The sequence below is a fragment of the Cucurbita moschata genome, unplaced genomic scaffold (assembly GCF_002738365.1).
Source record: "Cucurbita moschata cultivar Rifu unplaced genomic scaffold, Cmos_1.0 Cmo_Scf00015, whole genome shotgun sequence".
Classification (NCBI taxonomy): Eukaryota; Viridiplantae; Streptophyta; class Magnoliopsida; order Cucurbitales; family Cucurbitaceae; genus Cucurbita; species Cucurbita moschata.
The window spans coordinates 340,678-353,346 of NW_019268531.1; the positions used below are offsets into that span (position 1 = coordinate 340,678).

The 12,669-nt window shown below is 36.9% G+C and overlaps 4 protein-coding genes across 5 annotated transcripts in view; 3 read left to right on the plus strand and 1 right to left on the minus strand.

Annotated features, from left to right (window-relative positions):
• LOC111453417 (alkane hydroxylase MAH1-like) overlaps positions 1 to 2,331 on the plus strand; it is a 22,890-nt gene extending 20,559 nt beyond the window's left edge. The window contains exon 4 of the mRNA XM_023094516.1: positions 520 to 2,331. Coding sequence (XP_022950284.1) covers positions 520 to 2,039 — 1,520 coding nt within the window. The 3' untranslated portion in view covers positions 2,040 to 2,331. The remainder of the gene's footprint in view (positions 1 to 519) is intronic.
• Positions 2,332 to 3,138: 807 nt separating this feature from the next.
• Positions 3,139 to 5,016, plus strand: LOC111453415 (alkane hydroxylase MAH1-like). Its single transcript, XM_023094513.1, has one exon. It carries the CDS (start codon positions 3,147 to 3,149, stop codon positions 4,758 to 4,760), a length of 1,614 nt encoding a protein of 537 aa, XP_022950281.1. The 5' UTR covers positions 3,139 to 3,146; the 3' UTR covers positions 4,761 to 5,016.
• Positions 5,017 to 5,316: 300 nt separating this feature from the next.
• On the minus strand, positions 5,317 to 9,963 carry LOC111453412 (ABC transporter F family member 5-like). 2 transcript variants are annotated; one of them, XM_023094512.1, is made up of 9 exons: positions 8,903 to 9,963; positions 8,374 to 8,715; positions 7,704 to 7,844; positions 7,416 to 7,592; positions 7,098 to 7,253; positions 6,539 to 6,640; positions 6,323 to 6,451; positions 5,795 to 5,899; positions 5,317 to 5,629 (listed from the first exon to the last, which is right to left on the minus strand). In XM_023094512.1, the coding sequence occupies exons 1-9, from the start codon at positions 9,788 to 9,790 to the stop codon at positions 5,534 to 5,536; spliced, it is 2,136 nt and encodes a 711-aa protein (XP_022950280.1). In that variant the 5' UTR covers positions 9,791 to 9,963; the 3' UTR covers positions 5,317 to 5,533. The 2 variants fall into 2 exon arrangements, with proteins under 2 accessions (XP_022950280.1, XP_022950279.1); XM_023094511.1 differs by having other exon boundaries at positions 7,416 to 7,595.
• Positions 9,964 to 12,373: 2,410 nt separating this feature from the next.
• The window catches only part of LOC111453422, a 5,808-nt gene continuing 5,512 nt past the window's right edge, over positions 12,374 to 12,669 (plus strand). The window contains exon 1 of the mRNA XM_023094522.1: positions 12,374 to 12,590. Coding sequence (XP_022950290.1) covers positions 12,573 to 12,590 — 18 coding nt within the window. The 5' untranslated portion in view covers positions 12,374 to 12,572. The remainder of the gene's footprint in view (positions 12,591 to 12,669) is intronic.

Genomic DNA, 12,669 nt, shown 5'->3' on the forward strand with positions numbered 1-12,669 from the left:
TTATAAAAAAAAAAAAAAAAAAAAAAAAAAAAGGAAATATTTCAATCCATTATCTAATTATAATCGAACCGTGTAGATGGAAAGTTATTCTAAATCACGACAGATAGAGATGCTTAACTAACGAGTTAAGAAAGCCTTTTTCATGGTCAAATTTTTCAAGAAAGAAACATCTGTCTCTGAGAAGTATGGAGGACAATATGTACTAGCTGTGAGCTTGGGTGATTACAAAAGATATCAAGCTAAGTGCTGGTAAGGAGGCTGAGTCATAAAGAGCATGGACACTAGACAGTGTGCCAGCAAGGATCGTGGATCTGGATGGAAGGTGGATTTGGGAGATTTCACATCAATTATAGAAATGGACGAAGTGTTAGTGGGAGATGGTGTAGGTCGGGTAGATAAGAGAACCCAAAATATAATATAATTTAAATTAAAGGAGATTGTAAGATGTGAGTCCCGCATGGCCCAATCCAACCAGTTTTCCATTATATATGAACATAATCCAATCCAAGTTTTGCAGAGCTCCAATGGCTTCCACCGACTTTTCATTAATCCTTTTTGCGTTGTTAGCATTTGTTTTCATAATCATGTGTGGAATGTGGAGGGCGAAACTGAGTGGGGTTGTCCCATGGAATTGGCCCATCCTGGGTATGACGCCCACCGTAGTCGGCCATATCCACCGAGCCCATGATCGTATAACCGAAGTCTTACAAGAAGCTGGCTCTACTTTCTTCTTCAAAGGCGTTTGGTTTACAGGTCTCGACTTCTTGATCACCGTCGAGCCTTCAAACATCCACCACATTATGAGTGCCAATTTCGAAAGCTACCCAAAAGGCCCTGATTTCAAGTACATTTTCGACGTTTTGGGAGACGGAATTTTCAATTCCGACTCCGATGCTTGGAAAATTCAACGCATAACCGCTCATTCCCTGTTCCGCCATCATAATTTTCTCCAATTCTTGGAGAAAATTACGGTGCAGAAAGTGAAACAAGGGTTGATTCCAATACTTGAAAGTGTTTGTGAAAATGGGTCGGTGTTGGATTTGCAAGATTTGTTCCAGAGATTCTCGTTCGATTCAACTTGTAAGCTCGTCACTGGCTTCGACCTCAATAGCTTATCTCTTGAATTCCCTCAAGTTCCATTCTCAAAAGCCATGGACGATGTAGAGGAAGTGATTTTTCTCCGCCATGTTTTTCCCAAAAGACTATGGGAATTCCAGAAGAAATTCCAAATTGGACAAGCCAAGAGACTGAAACAAGCTTGGGAAATCATAGATCAAACCATCGCAAAATTGATAGCCGCCAAAAGACAGAGCATGAATCAGCTGAAACACGAAGACCCAGAAGGGGGAATTGATTTAATGTCATCATACATGAAAAACAGAGAAAATAACGACAAGATGTTAAGAGACACAGTCTTAAACTTCATGATTGCAGGCAGAGACACTGTCAGTTCAGCTCTATCTTGGTTTTTCTTCTGTCTTTCAAACAATCCGACAGTTGAATCAAAGATAAGAGAAGAGCTCGAAACAACGATTCCAACGAGCGAACCTCGTTGTCAATGGCGGATATTCTCGATCGAAAAGTTAGATAAATTAGTATACTTCCATGGGGCATTATGCGAAGCTCTTAGACTATACCCACCAGTGCCACTCCAGCACAAGGTATGTGTACAGCCCGACATTCTTCCATCAGGGCATCGCATAAACCCCAAAACAAAGATACTATTTTCATTATACGCATTGGGAAGAATGAGCGATGTGTGGGGGAAGGATTGCAATGAGTTCAAGCCAGAGCGATGGATATCAGAAACAGGAAGGATCAAGCACATGCCGTCTTACAAATTCTTGGCGTTCAACGCAGGGCCAAGGACTTGCTTGGGAAAGCAAGTGGCATTCACTGAGCTCAAGATAGTGGCAGCCGCCATTATCCATAACTACGCTATTGTTCAAGAAACAGGGCAGGCGGTTGTTCCAAGTGCTTCCGTTATTCTTCATATGAAGCATGGATTCAAGGTCAGGGTTACAAACAGACGGCGTTAAAGGTTGATTGAATTTTTTGTTCTTTGTGTGACGGTTCAAGTTTCTACTCTTGTTTTTAAATATTTTTATTTTTTGTTTATATTTTAAAACTTTGAACATACATGTTGAAAATCAGATCCACACCTAGTAGATATTGTCCTGTTTGGACTTCTCCTTAACGCTTTTAAAACGGGTCTACTAGTGGAAAGTTTCTACACGGTTTGTTCTACTCCCAATCAATGTGTGGGACATTACAAAACAACAAAAGAAATAATAATGGAATTGTCTAATAACATGTATTAAAGTTCTATATCAACTAGACGAGGCGAAAGTACTATAGTATGAGGACAATTTTACTGTTGATGTCACGTATTTTAATGCTGAAATTGACACATCAACGAAAAGAATACTACTATTATTTGAGTTAGGAGATTCGAATAAATATTTTTTTTTCTTTTTTGTCAAATATTATCCATTATTTTCTCTAAGAGATATGTGACCTAAAGTGAGCTGGAAAGAAGTTGGATCCTTCATCAAACTAAAATCTTAATAAATAATTAGCCATTACTTTGTCCCCTTTTCTAATTATATCAATTAAAAATTTTAATTAATAATTATATTAATTTAAATTCATAATTTCTATAGGTAAATAAATTTAGATTATTTATTAGCCGTTTATAGCTATTTAAATCAGCTCAAACCATGCAATTGGATGAAATTAAAAATTAAAAAAAAATTCTAATAATTTTATTTTTTAAAAAGAGTGAAATGATTAATTATTAATTTAAATATTAAATATAATTTTAATAAACCCCAAGTCCTTAAAAAAAAAAATTAAAGTATATATATTCTATAAATGAGTGGCTACAGAAGCTTTCTATTTTTCAATTTAATCTTATCCATTCATTTCTCAAATAATTTATGTAAACATTTATGGAACACCTCTAATAAAGAGACAACCCGTCTCTTTCAAAAGAATTATAGAAACTTGTTTCTAAATATGAATGTTCGAAAAGCATGCATTTATGATAAAAAAAAAAAAAAGGAAAAAAAGAGTGAGTTTTTGTTTAAGGAAATGCCATAAGAAATGGTAGACGTATAAAACTTTGATTGTTTTTCTAATTGAAAATGGAACCTATTCTAAACATATTTGTCATAGCTCCCTATTTCGACAATTGTGTGTGTATATATATATCTACTCTGCCAAGTTTGAGTTGCAGGGCTCCAATGGCTTCCTTAAGCTTTCTATCAATCCTTCTGGCTTTCATACCCTTTGTTTTCGCCCTGTTTGTTCTATCTCTTAAGTGGAACTTCAATGGGCTTCCATGGAATTGGCCGTTCTTCGGAATGACTCCCACTATTCTCTTCCATATCCACCGAGTTCATCATCGTCTAACTCGTATCTTACAACAATCTCCTTCCACTTTCCTTTTCAAAGGTGCTTGGTTTGCTGGTCTTGATTTCTTCTTAACGGCTGACCCTTCAAACATTCACCATATTTTGAGTACCAACTTCGATCGATACCCCAAAGGCACTGATTTCAAGTACATGTTCGACGTTCTCGGAGATGGGATTTCCAACTCCGACTCTGTTTCATGGAAGACCCAACGTACAACCGCTCATGCTCTGGTTCGTCAAGAGAAGTTTCTTCATTTCTTGGAGAGAATTGCTATGAAGAAAGTGAGGGAAGGGTTGGTTTCAGTTCTTGAAAGTGTTTGTGAAAATGGGTCGGTGTTGGATTTGCAAGATCTGTTTCAGAGATTCTCGTTTGATTCCAGTTGTATGTTGGTCACTGGCTTAGACCTCCATAGCTTATCTCTTGAATTCCCTCAAGTTCCGTTTTCCAAGGCTATGGATGATATCGAGGAAGTGATATTTCTCCGACACTTAATTCCTAAGAAAATTTGGGAATTTCAAAAGAAGCTCCAAATTGGTCATCCCAAGAGGCTGCAAGAAGCTTGGGAAATCATAGATCAAACCATCGCAAACTTGATAGCTACCAAAAGGGAAAGCTTGAATCAGCTAAGAGAAGAGAAAGATCAAGAAGGGGTTGATTTGATCACATCATACATGGAAAACAAAGAAAATGACGACAAGATGTTGAGAGACACTGTTTTAAATTTCGTGATTGCAGGCCGAGACACTCTAAGTTCAGCTCTCTCTTGGTTTTTCTTCTGTCTTTCAAACAATCCGACAGTCGAAGCGAAGATAAGAGAAGAGCTTGAAACAACGATTCCAACGAGCGAACCTCGTGGTCGTTGGCGGATGTTTTCGATTAAAGAGGTAGATAAGTTAGTTTACTTTCATGGGGCCTTATGCGAAACGCTTAGACTTTACCCACCAGTTCCATTTCAACATAAAATCCCTTCACAACCTGACGTTCTTCCATCGGGGCATCACGTGAATCCTAAAACAAAGATAATATTTTCATTATATGCATTGGGAAGAATGAGCGATGTGTGGGGGAAGGATTGCATGGAGTTCAAGCCAGAGCGATGGATATCAGAAACAGGAATGATCAAGCACGTGCCGTCTTACAAATTCTTGGCGTTCAACGCAGGGCCAAGAACTTGCTTAGGAAAGCAAGTGGCTTTCATTGAGATGAAAATAGTAGCAGCAGCCATGATTCATAACTACGCTATTGTTCAACAAACAGGGCAGGCGGTTGTTCCAAGTGCTTCCATTATTCTTCATATGAAGCATGGATTCAAGGTCAGGGTTACTAAGAGATGGAGCTGCTGAAGTTATTAAAAGGAAAAGAAATAAATGATGAAGTATCATTAAATGTAACACGTGGTAATGTGCTATTATTTCGTCTATCAAATCAGTTAAAATATCAGTATCTCTTATATTTATTGCCGATGTGCTACAAATGTATGGTGGATTTAATTGTCTAAGATGAAATGAAATGAAAAGAAAAAAAATTAGTCCTTAGAGGAAGTTGGAGGGCCACATAGTCCCCGAGATAGAGCCAAAAGCTTCCTCACAAGTTCCCATACTCTTATCCTCCACGAATATCTTATCTTTTAAATCTACCAAACAAATGTCCTATTTTTATTTATTTTTTAAATTGTCATCCCTTGCTTGCGATGAGCTTGGTAGTAACATTGGTAGATCCCCAGGCTATTTTTCAAAGTAGTCTTTTGTAAGTACGAGAAGTTTGGTTATGATCATAATATCCCCTTCATTAGCTTCATTAGCGTACATTTGAATCCTAAAAGTACTTTTCAGTATTTCAAAAGTCAGTCAAACCCAGCATTGAAATTAAGTCTTATGCCATTGGGAGGGGAGAGGAAGATAAATAAGAACACTATGTATGCATGTAACACCATGAAATAACAGGATAAGATTTTCCATTACAGCATTCTAAATAAAGGGCTTATGATTCTTTTATACATTATAGACAAGGTCAGGAATCTGGCTCCCAATGTGCTATACCTCCTAGGCTTCCTAGTTTCTATTAGCATCTCATTAATTTCAATAATAACGTTCAATGAGAGTTTAAAAGGTCTCACTCAGTTCCATCTCTTGGAGTTCTTTTGTCCTTTTGATTTAGCTTTCGCTTGCTGAAATGACTGAATCTTCTGTTTCTTCCGTGCTTCCTTCTCGGCCTGTAGAATGATCAGAGATGAGGGAAGTACATTAGCCTTAGCATTCACTGTGAACTGAAACCACCATAATCATATCCATATGTTCTAAAAATGATTTCAGATGGCACTGTGATATCCAGGATCTAAATACCATACACCTTTGTTATAATTCCTATATTACTGTACCTTAGACATCTTGGATTTGGCTTTAAGCTTAGGAGCCTTTCCTTCAAGCTCTGCCTCACGTTCTAGCTCTCTTTCCCTGGCATCCAGATTCTTTTCCAGATAATACTGTCATAAACCACAAAGAGCATCAAGTAAGAACCTACTGACATAATGCATAACTGTACCAACGGCTGCATTTCCACAAAATGCATAATAAGGATCTGGTATAAACAATTTCACGACATGAAGAAGTAATTGGTGGAGAAATTCATGTGAAATCTACTATGGATAGAGAAATGGAAGAGGAGAAATTTTGGCAAAAGAGGTTTTGGATGAAATCATTCATATCAATCCCAATGAATGCAATATTTTGGAGGAACGTCGATTGAAGTCTCAAGAGATATTGATTTCACCATGGGGTTCAGATAAAAATCTTTCTTTAATCTCGGGAGCAAATTTTCATAAAATAGATACAGGGCAATTTGAACCCCAAGAACCAAGATCTGGAGCACTAGATGATAAACAAGTGAAGAGTCTAAGCAGCCTTACATTGTAGTCACCCGCATAATCCTGTAAATTGCCGTCTTTAACTTCAATGACTCTATTTACAATTTGCTTTATAAAGTATCGATCATGAGAAACAGTGATGACAGTGCCACGGTATTCATTTATTGCCTCCTGATAAGATATTCAGACATTGATTATGATGTTTCAAGTGCAAGGTCAATCAGATACACTAATATTCAACTCAAAAAGAAAATGAACCTCGAGCATCTCTTTTGAAGGTATATCCAAGTGATTTGTAGGTTCATCCAACACCAGCAACGTTGATGGTTTTACCATGAACTTACAAAATGCAAGGCGTGCCTGTAAAAACAGAGTATAGATATTTAAATTTTGTGCCACACCTAACTCAAATAATACAGGTATACATGCCAAAAGAATAAGTACAAGCACAGGCACAAACTGGCAAAAACTGTGTTTGATTTTCCTACAAGAAAGTTCTTGGACATAGACACAGTAAATATACACTAATAAACTATATTTTCGTGTTCTAAAATGTTTTCATGAAAGACAGGCTCAAAGCATTTGCAGTTCAAATTAATATTTATATGCATCTAACTCTAAGAGCTTCAGCTAATTATTGAGGTAGATATATGTAAGTAACATGTAAAGCCGGTTGCCCCAAAACTATAATCTAGACATCACAATTAGAAACGGGAAAGAGGGCGAAATATAATCATAGAATATATAAATTTTGAGTCTTCACAATGTGCTGAGAAAATAAAATTAATCTCAAGGATAGTAGGTAATTTAAAATTACCTTCTCCCCACCACTCAAAAATGAAACCTTCCTATCGAGCATCTCAGTTTTAAAGTTACAGCGCCCGAGGAGACCTTTTATGTCATCAACTCTCCAGTCCTCAGCAACTTCCTCTACTGTCTCGAGCACTGTCTTATCCAGATCAAGTGCCTCGGCCTGAACAAGAGTACAAACAATTTAATCGGCAATACATTTTCTAAACAAAGATTAGCCCATGGCATAAAAAGGTCTGCCTACAATATTAGATGTAACCATTGAAAATGAGAAACGTGGTAATTATAGATCAATAGGTGTGATGTACGACTAACTGAAGCATACCTGATTTTGTTCAAAATAGTTAGGCAACACGTTGTGCTCCCCAAGCAGAACTTCACCTCCTTTTGGCTTTTCCAAACCCATTATTAATTTTAGTAGTGTACTTTTTCCACATCCATTTGGGCCAAGAATGGCAATCTTCTCACCCCTTTCAATGATAAGATTTGCTTTACTGAACAACTGCTGCCACACCAAAACCAAAAATTATATATGAATATGAAGAATATTACATTGAAAAATACCCAATCACCCTGAAGCCTCATTAATATTTATAAAACTTCATTAACTCACCTTATCTTCAAAGCCAAATTCCAAATTTTTTATAGCTACAACAGATCTCCCACTCTGCCCACGCTCGGGGAATCTAATCTTCATTTGTTTCCTTTGAAATGGCTTTTCTACAAGGTCCTCTTCTTGAAGCCTCTCCAATTTCTGTTGTTAAGAAAGAGAATGAGAGAGAGAACAGTAGAGTGCTGTTAGGAGAATATATGAGGTTGCTGAAAGTAGAATTTGGCCCACCCAACATAGATATTAAGACTCCCACACAGTGGAAAGTGCAAAATTGAAGCAAATGAACTCTTTTTAGTGGTATCTTGAAGAAGAGGAAGAAAGCAAGAAACATGCAGGTTCATTTGAGCAAGTAATAAGCTCATGGAAACTATGCATACATTTAAGAAAGTATGAACATGACATGTGATTTTAGGGAACAAAATTTCCAGTTAATTGGCATGCTTCAAGTACATAACGTCTTATATATTTGCGTAAAAGAAGACATGCAGAGCTCATGCAGGAAAGAAGAAATTGGTTGTTGCAAGAAAGTTTCAGGACAGGGTACCTCAAATGGTGCCTACTAATAATGAACAAGTTGTTAAGAACATAATTTCACCTGATACACATAACCTGATGGCATGGTTTCTTATCTTATCACACTTATACCTAAAAGTGGAAGATGTTTATGTACCTTTTCAGCTGTGGAAGCACGACCGGAATTTGCACCAGCACCTAGCCGACTAATCAAGTCTTTTGTATGTTCAATCTCCTTCTGCTGCTTCTCCCACGCTGCATTTTGAGCTTCAATCCATTCAGCCTTTGAAATGACATATTGTGAATAATTTCCCTCATATGTTCTCGATACACCCATATCAGTTTCAACTATTTTTGTACACAGCTGATCCAGAAAAGCTCTGTCATGTGAAATGATAACCATTGGCACATCCTGCTTGTTGAGATAGCCCTCAAGCCACTCAATAGTGTCAAGATCAAGATGATTCGTAGGCTCATCCAATAGTAACAAATCAGGCTCCTGCGGAGGGCATAAGATTATAACTCACTGGGTATATGCCCAAACTTGGACATATCATAACCAACAACAGGTATAAAATAGTGCACTAAATAAGGTGCTTTGTCAATTGGAAAATTTAAACAGACGGTCAACGATAAGCAAGAACTAGTTTTATAATGTTACATTATGATCTACCATGTGATTATACCTGAAGTAAGATCTTCCCAAGCGACATTCTCATCTGCCACCCCCCACTAAAAGATGCCACCAACCTGTCTGAGTCCTCCTCAGAAAATCCAAGTTCCGGCATCAGCTTACTGACCTTAACATCCACTTCGTCTAGGTCAACTGCTTGTGCTCGCCGCTGAAGCAAATCAAACTCATCCAGTAGCCTACCCATCAACTGCAAATCTTCCACTGCAGTTTCCAAAGCCTTCTGAACCTTCTCCAACCTTGATGCTATCTCCATTTCCTCTTTGAATGCACTCAAAAACTCCTCCTTCACTGTCCTGCTCAACGAAACCTCAAATTCTTGGCTCAGAAATGCAATTTTCATATTTGCCTTCGCCTTTATCACATTCCCTGAATCAGGCTCTTCGAGACCGGCAATAATCCGCATTTGCGTCGTTTTACCTGCACCATTTACACCAACCAAACCAACTTTTTCACCTTTTTTAACTTCCCAACTCACGTTCTTCAATACCGTCGCTCCCTTATAGCTCTTACTCACATTTTCAAGCTTCACACCTGACGAAATTCGAGAATCGCCAGCATTTGACTGTTTAAATACACGTTTACCTTCAAATCCATCCGCCGAGTCGCTGGAAAACAAAGATTCAATATCCTCTTTGGTCGAAGTTTCCGCAACCGATGCTTCTACGGCCACTGCTTCCACTCTAGAATTCGCTCTTCTAGGATTGGGCAAACTACTAGCTCTAATACTTTTGAAGTTACCTCCAATGGATTGAACAGCCGTTCGATTCGAAACCTGATGCTGACAAGCCCCAAATACAGTTTTCCGAGAATCCAACAGAGGTGAGCCGGTGAGAAAGCTCGGGCGGAGGTGAAGATGATGAAGCTTGATAGTCAAGTCCATGTCTGAGAAATCAAAGAAACAGCAAGAAATACAGATGAAATAGAAGAAATCGCGGTTCTTGAATCGAAGGAACTCGCAACTCAAAGGAGATTGCGATAAGGAAAGGAAGCGCGAGCTCCTTCAATGGCAAACTGAGAACAGGATTCAGCCCACGGTTCACCAGATATTGGACTTTCATTTTAATTTTTTTTTTCCATAATTTTATTTTATTTTTAATAAGGATATTCATTCATATTTCTTTTTCTATATTTTAATAAATACTAATATAAACTTAATTTATTTCCAAAAAAATATAAATTTAGTAAAACATTTTATTAAATATTTTCTTTACCTACCCACTAAATACTTTAATTTTCTATACTCTAATTCTTTATAATACAAAAATCGGATATGTATTAAAAAGATTATTGATAATTGAGATTATTTTTAGGGATTAAAATTCCACTTTATAAATAATATTAATTAGAGTGTTTTTAAATAGTGATGAAAAATAGGAAGGCGAAGATTGCATTTTTGTGGCCCGTGGTAGAGATAAAGCCCAATTCGTCAAATATGAGATTTGTGGTGCCCGTGGCGCTAGGAAGCTTTCCCGTGGTCCACGTCATCCAGTGAAGTTCCGCCACGTGTTACCTTATTCGTGGGTCTTTGCTGTCCACGTATCTTGCTTTACTGACGGCTTGATTTTTTTGTTTCTTTCTTTGATTAGTAATCTTCATATGCATACAATTCACACCTTGAAACAAACAAAATAAATAAAATTTCGATCTTAGTCTAAATTTGGTTAATAAAAAACATTACTTTAGGTTGAATTTTTAGTTAAAAAATTATTGTGATGAACCTTCCATCTTCAATTCAAAATAGGGTAGAATGGATCGAGTTTGAGTAACAAATGGACTATGAGATTCTACGTTAATTGGGGAGGAAAATGAAACATTGTTTAGAAGGGTGTGGAAACTTCTCCTAGCAGACTCGTTTTAAAAATCTTGAGTGGAAACTCAAAAGTCCCAAATATGACAATATCTAGTAGTGGTGACCTTAAACTGTTACAAATGGCATCAGAGTCAGACATCATGTGATGTGCCAATAAGGAAGCTAAGCCTCGAAAAGGGTGGACACGAGGCGGTGTACTAAAAAGTACGTTGAGCCGAAAAGGGAGTGGATTGTGGAGATCCCACATTGATTGGAGAAGGAAATGAATGTTAGGGAGGACGTTGGGCCCCAACTCGGGGTGGATTGTGAGATTCCACATGGTTGGGAGTGAGAATTAAACCTTCTTTATAAACACGTGGAAACCTTTCCCTTTTTCCTAACCGACCGTTGAGGGAAAGCCTAAAATAAAAAATTCAAATAGGACAATACCTATAGTGGGTTTGAATTGTTACATGGACTAACCATAATTGTTTGAGTATTGGACTCATTTGGTACTCCATAGCCCATTACCTTATATTTTGGATCATCTCAATCAAAAATAGTTGTGAAATTATAATAAAGGGTCGTTATCTATTGGCGCTACAATAACACATTGCAACGCTACATCGTATCCTCTAGCACTTCAAATTAAAATAATTGTTCGAGCCTAGGTTGGAAAAATGACCGCTAGTGTGAAGTATGGGAAATGGATTTAGGTTTTCCAATCTCTTCAATATCTCCTTACAATAAAATCATGTAATATTCATGCCTGCCTATTTATTTTGCGTATTTATTCCTTCCTTTCATTGTTGTCGTCGTTGGTCATATATATATATGTGTATATATATAACTAACTTATGAAGTGTATAAAAGATCATCTAGAAGTATTTATTATGTCAAAATGATTGGTAATTTCATCTTGTTTTGATTGGGAGAGAGGAGACGTCCACACTACATTTTCAAGCTATATATAAACTCTGAAAAAAAAAAATTATGAAACTAATTTTACTCGACTTTAGTTATTACACGATTAAATGCGTATTTTTTCATTCGATTTAATATAAATTCAATCTTACCAATTATGAATAGTATTTTGACGCGAGTATTTAAATATATTAATAAAATAATAATTTAAAACATTTATTAAATTTCAATAGAATTATTAGATATATAATCTGGAAAGTGGTTAAAAAAATTATATACCAATAAACATTGGTAATAAACACATTTAGCCTCAAAGCTATCTTACGTGGAAAATTCATAATATTACCATTATACTTAAAGTATTATTTTATTGGTTAAATTACTAAATAATACCTCTTCCTTATTTAAAAAAAATAGGAATATTTTTTAAATGAAGGAAAATTAAGAGTTTTTTTTTTCTTGGTAATACAACCTATTTTTTTCGAAGAATCTAAACCATTGTACTAAAATGGTTTCTTAATCTTACACGAAGGAAGAAACGACGTCGTTTGGTATAAGGTCAGTGATCCAATCCACGTAAGCCGCGTAAGCGGCATGATAAATGTATATTTTATTCCGTGTGCGGCTAAACATACAACTGTAAAAGCCTGAGAGCCAGCGATGGCCGCACTGAAACAGCTCGAGTGGCATAATCGTAATATTGCGCACGCGAGAGCCCCACTATCGTCTATTCAGAGGACCTATAAAGACTCAACACAGGCTTCCACCCTTTTTCTTTTTTATTTCTTTTGTGTTCTTGCCCGGTGATTCTTCTTCGCTTCTGCTCTAAGCTTTCACTCGCATTCCTCTTCGCAGAGTACAGAACTCGAACTCTCCTCTTGCAGCTTGAAGCGTCTTCTCGTCCGGCGTTCTTTTCTGTGTTGTGAAGTGAGAATTTGCAGTCGATACCATGGACGATCGGAAGGAGGTCGTTTTTTTTCTCTGTTTTTTTCGCCTTGCTGCTTGTGTGATTTTCTTGCTCTGTTTTTTTTTTTTTTTTTTTTTGT

Excerpts from the sequence above, each read along its gene's own strand:
- LOC111453415 (XM_023094513.1), top strand. The coding sequence starts at position 3,147 with ATGGAACCTATTCTAAACATATTTGTCATAGCTCCCTATTTCGACAAT.
- LOC111453412 (XM_023094511.1), bottom strand. The coding sequence starts at position 9,790 with ATGGACTTGACTATCAAGCTTCATCATCTTCACCTCCGCCCGAGCTTT. Across the intron at positions 7,596-7,703 it reads AATTTGGCTTTGAAGATAAG|CAGTTGTTCAGTAAAGCAAA; the intron begins GTGAGTTAATGA and ends TTGGTGTGGCAG. Across the intron at positions 6,641-7,097 it reads TTTTGAGTGGTGGGGAGAAG|GCACGCCTTGCATTTTGTAA; the intron begins GTAATTTTAAAT and ends CTGTTTTTACAG.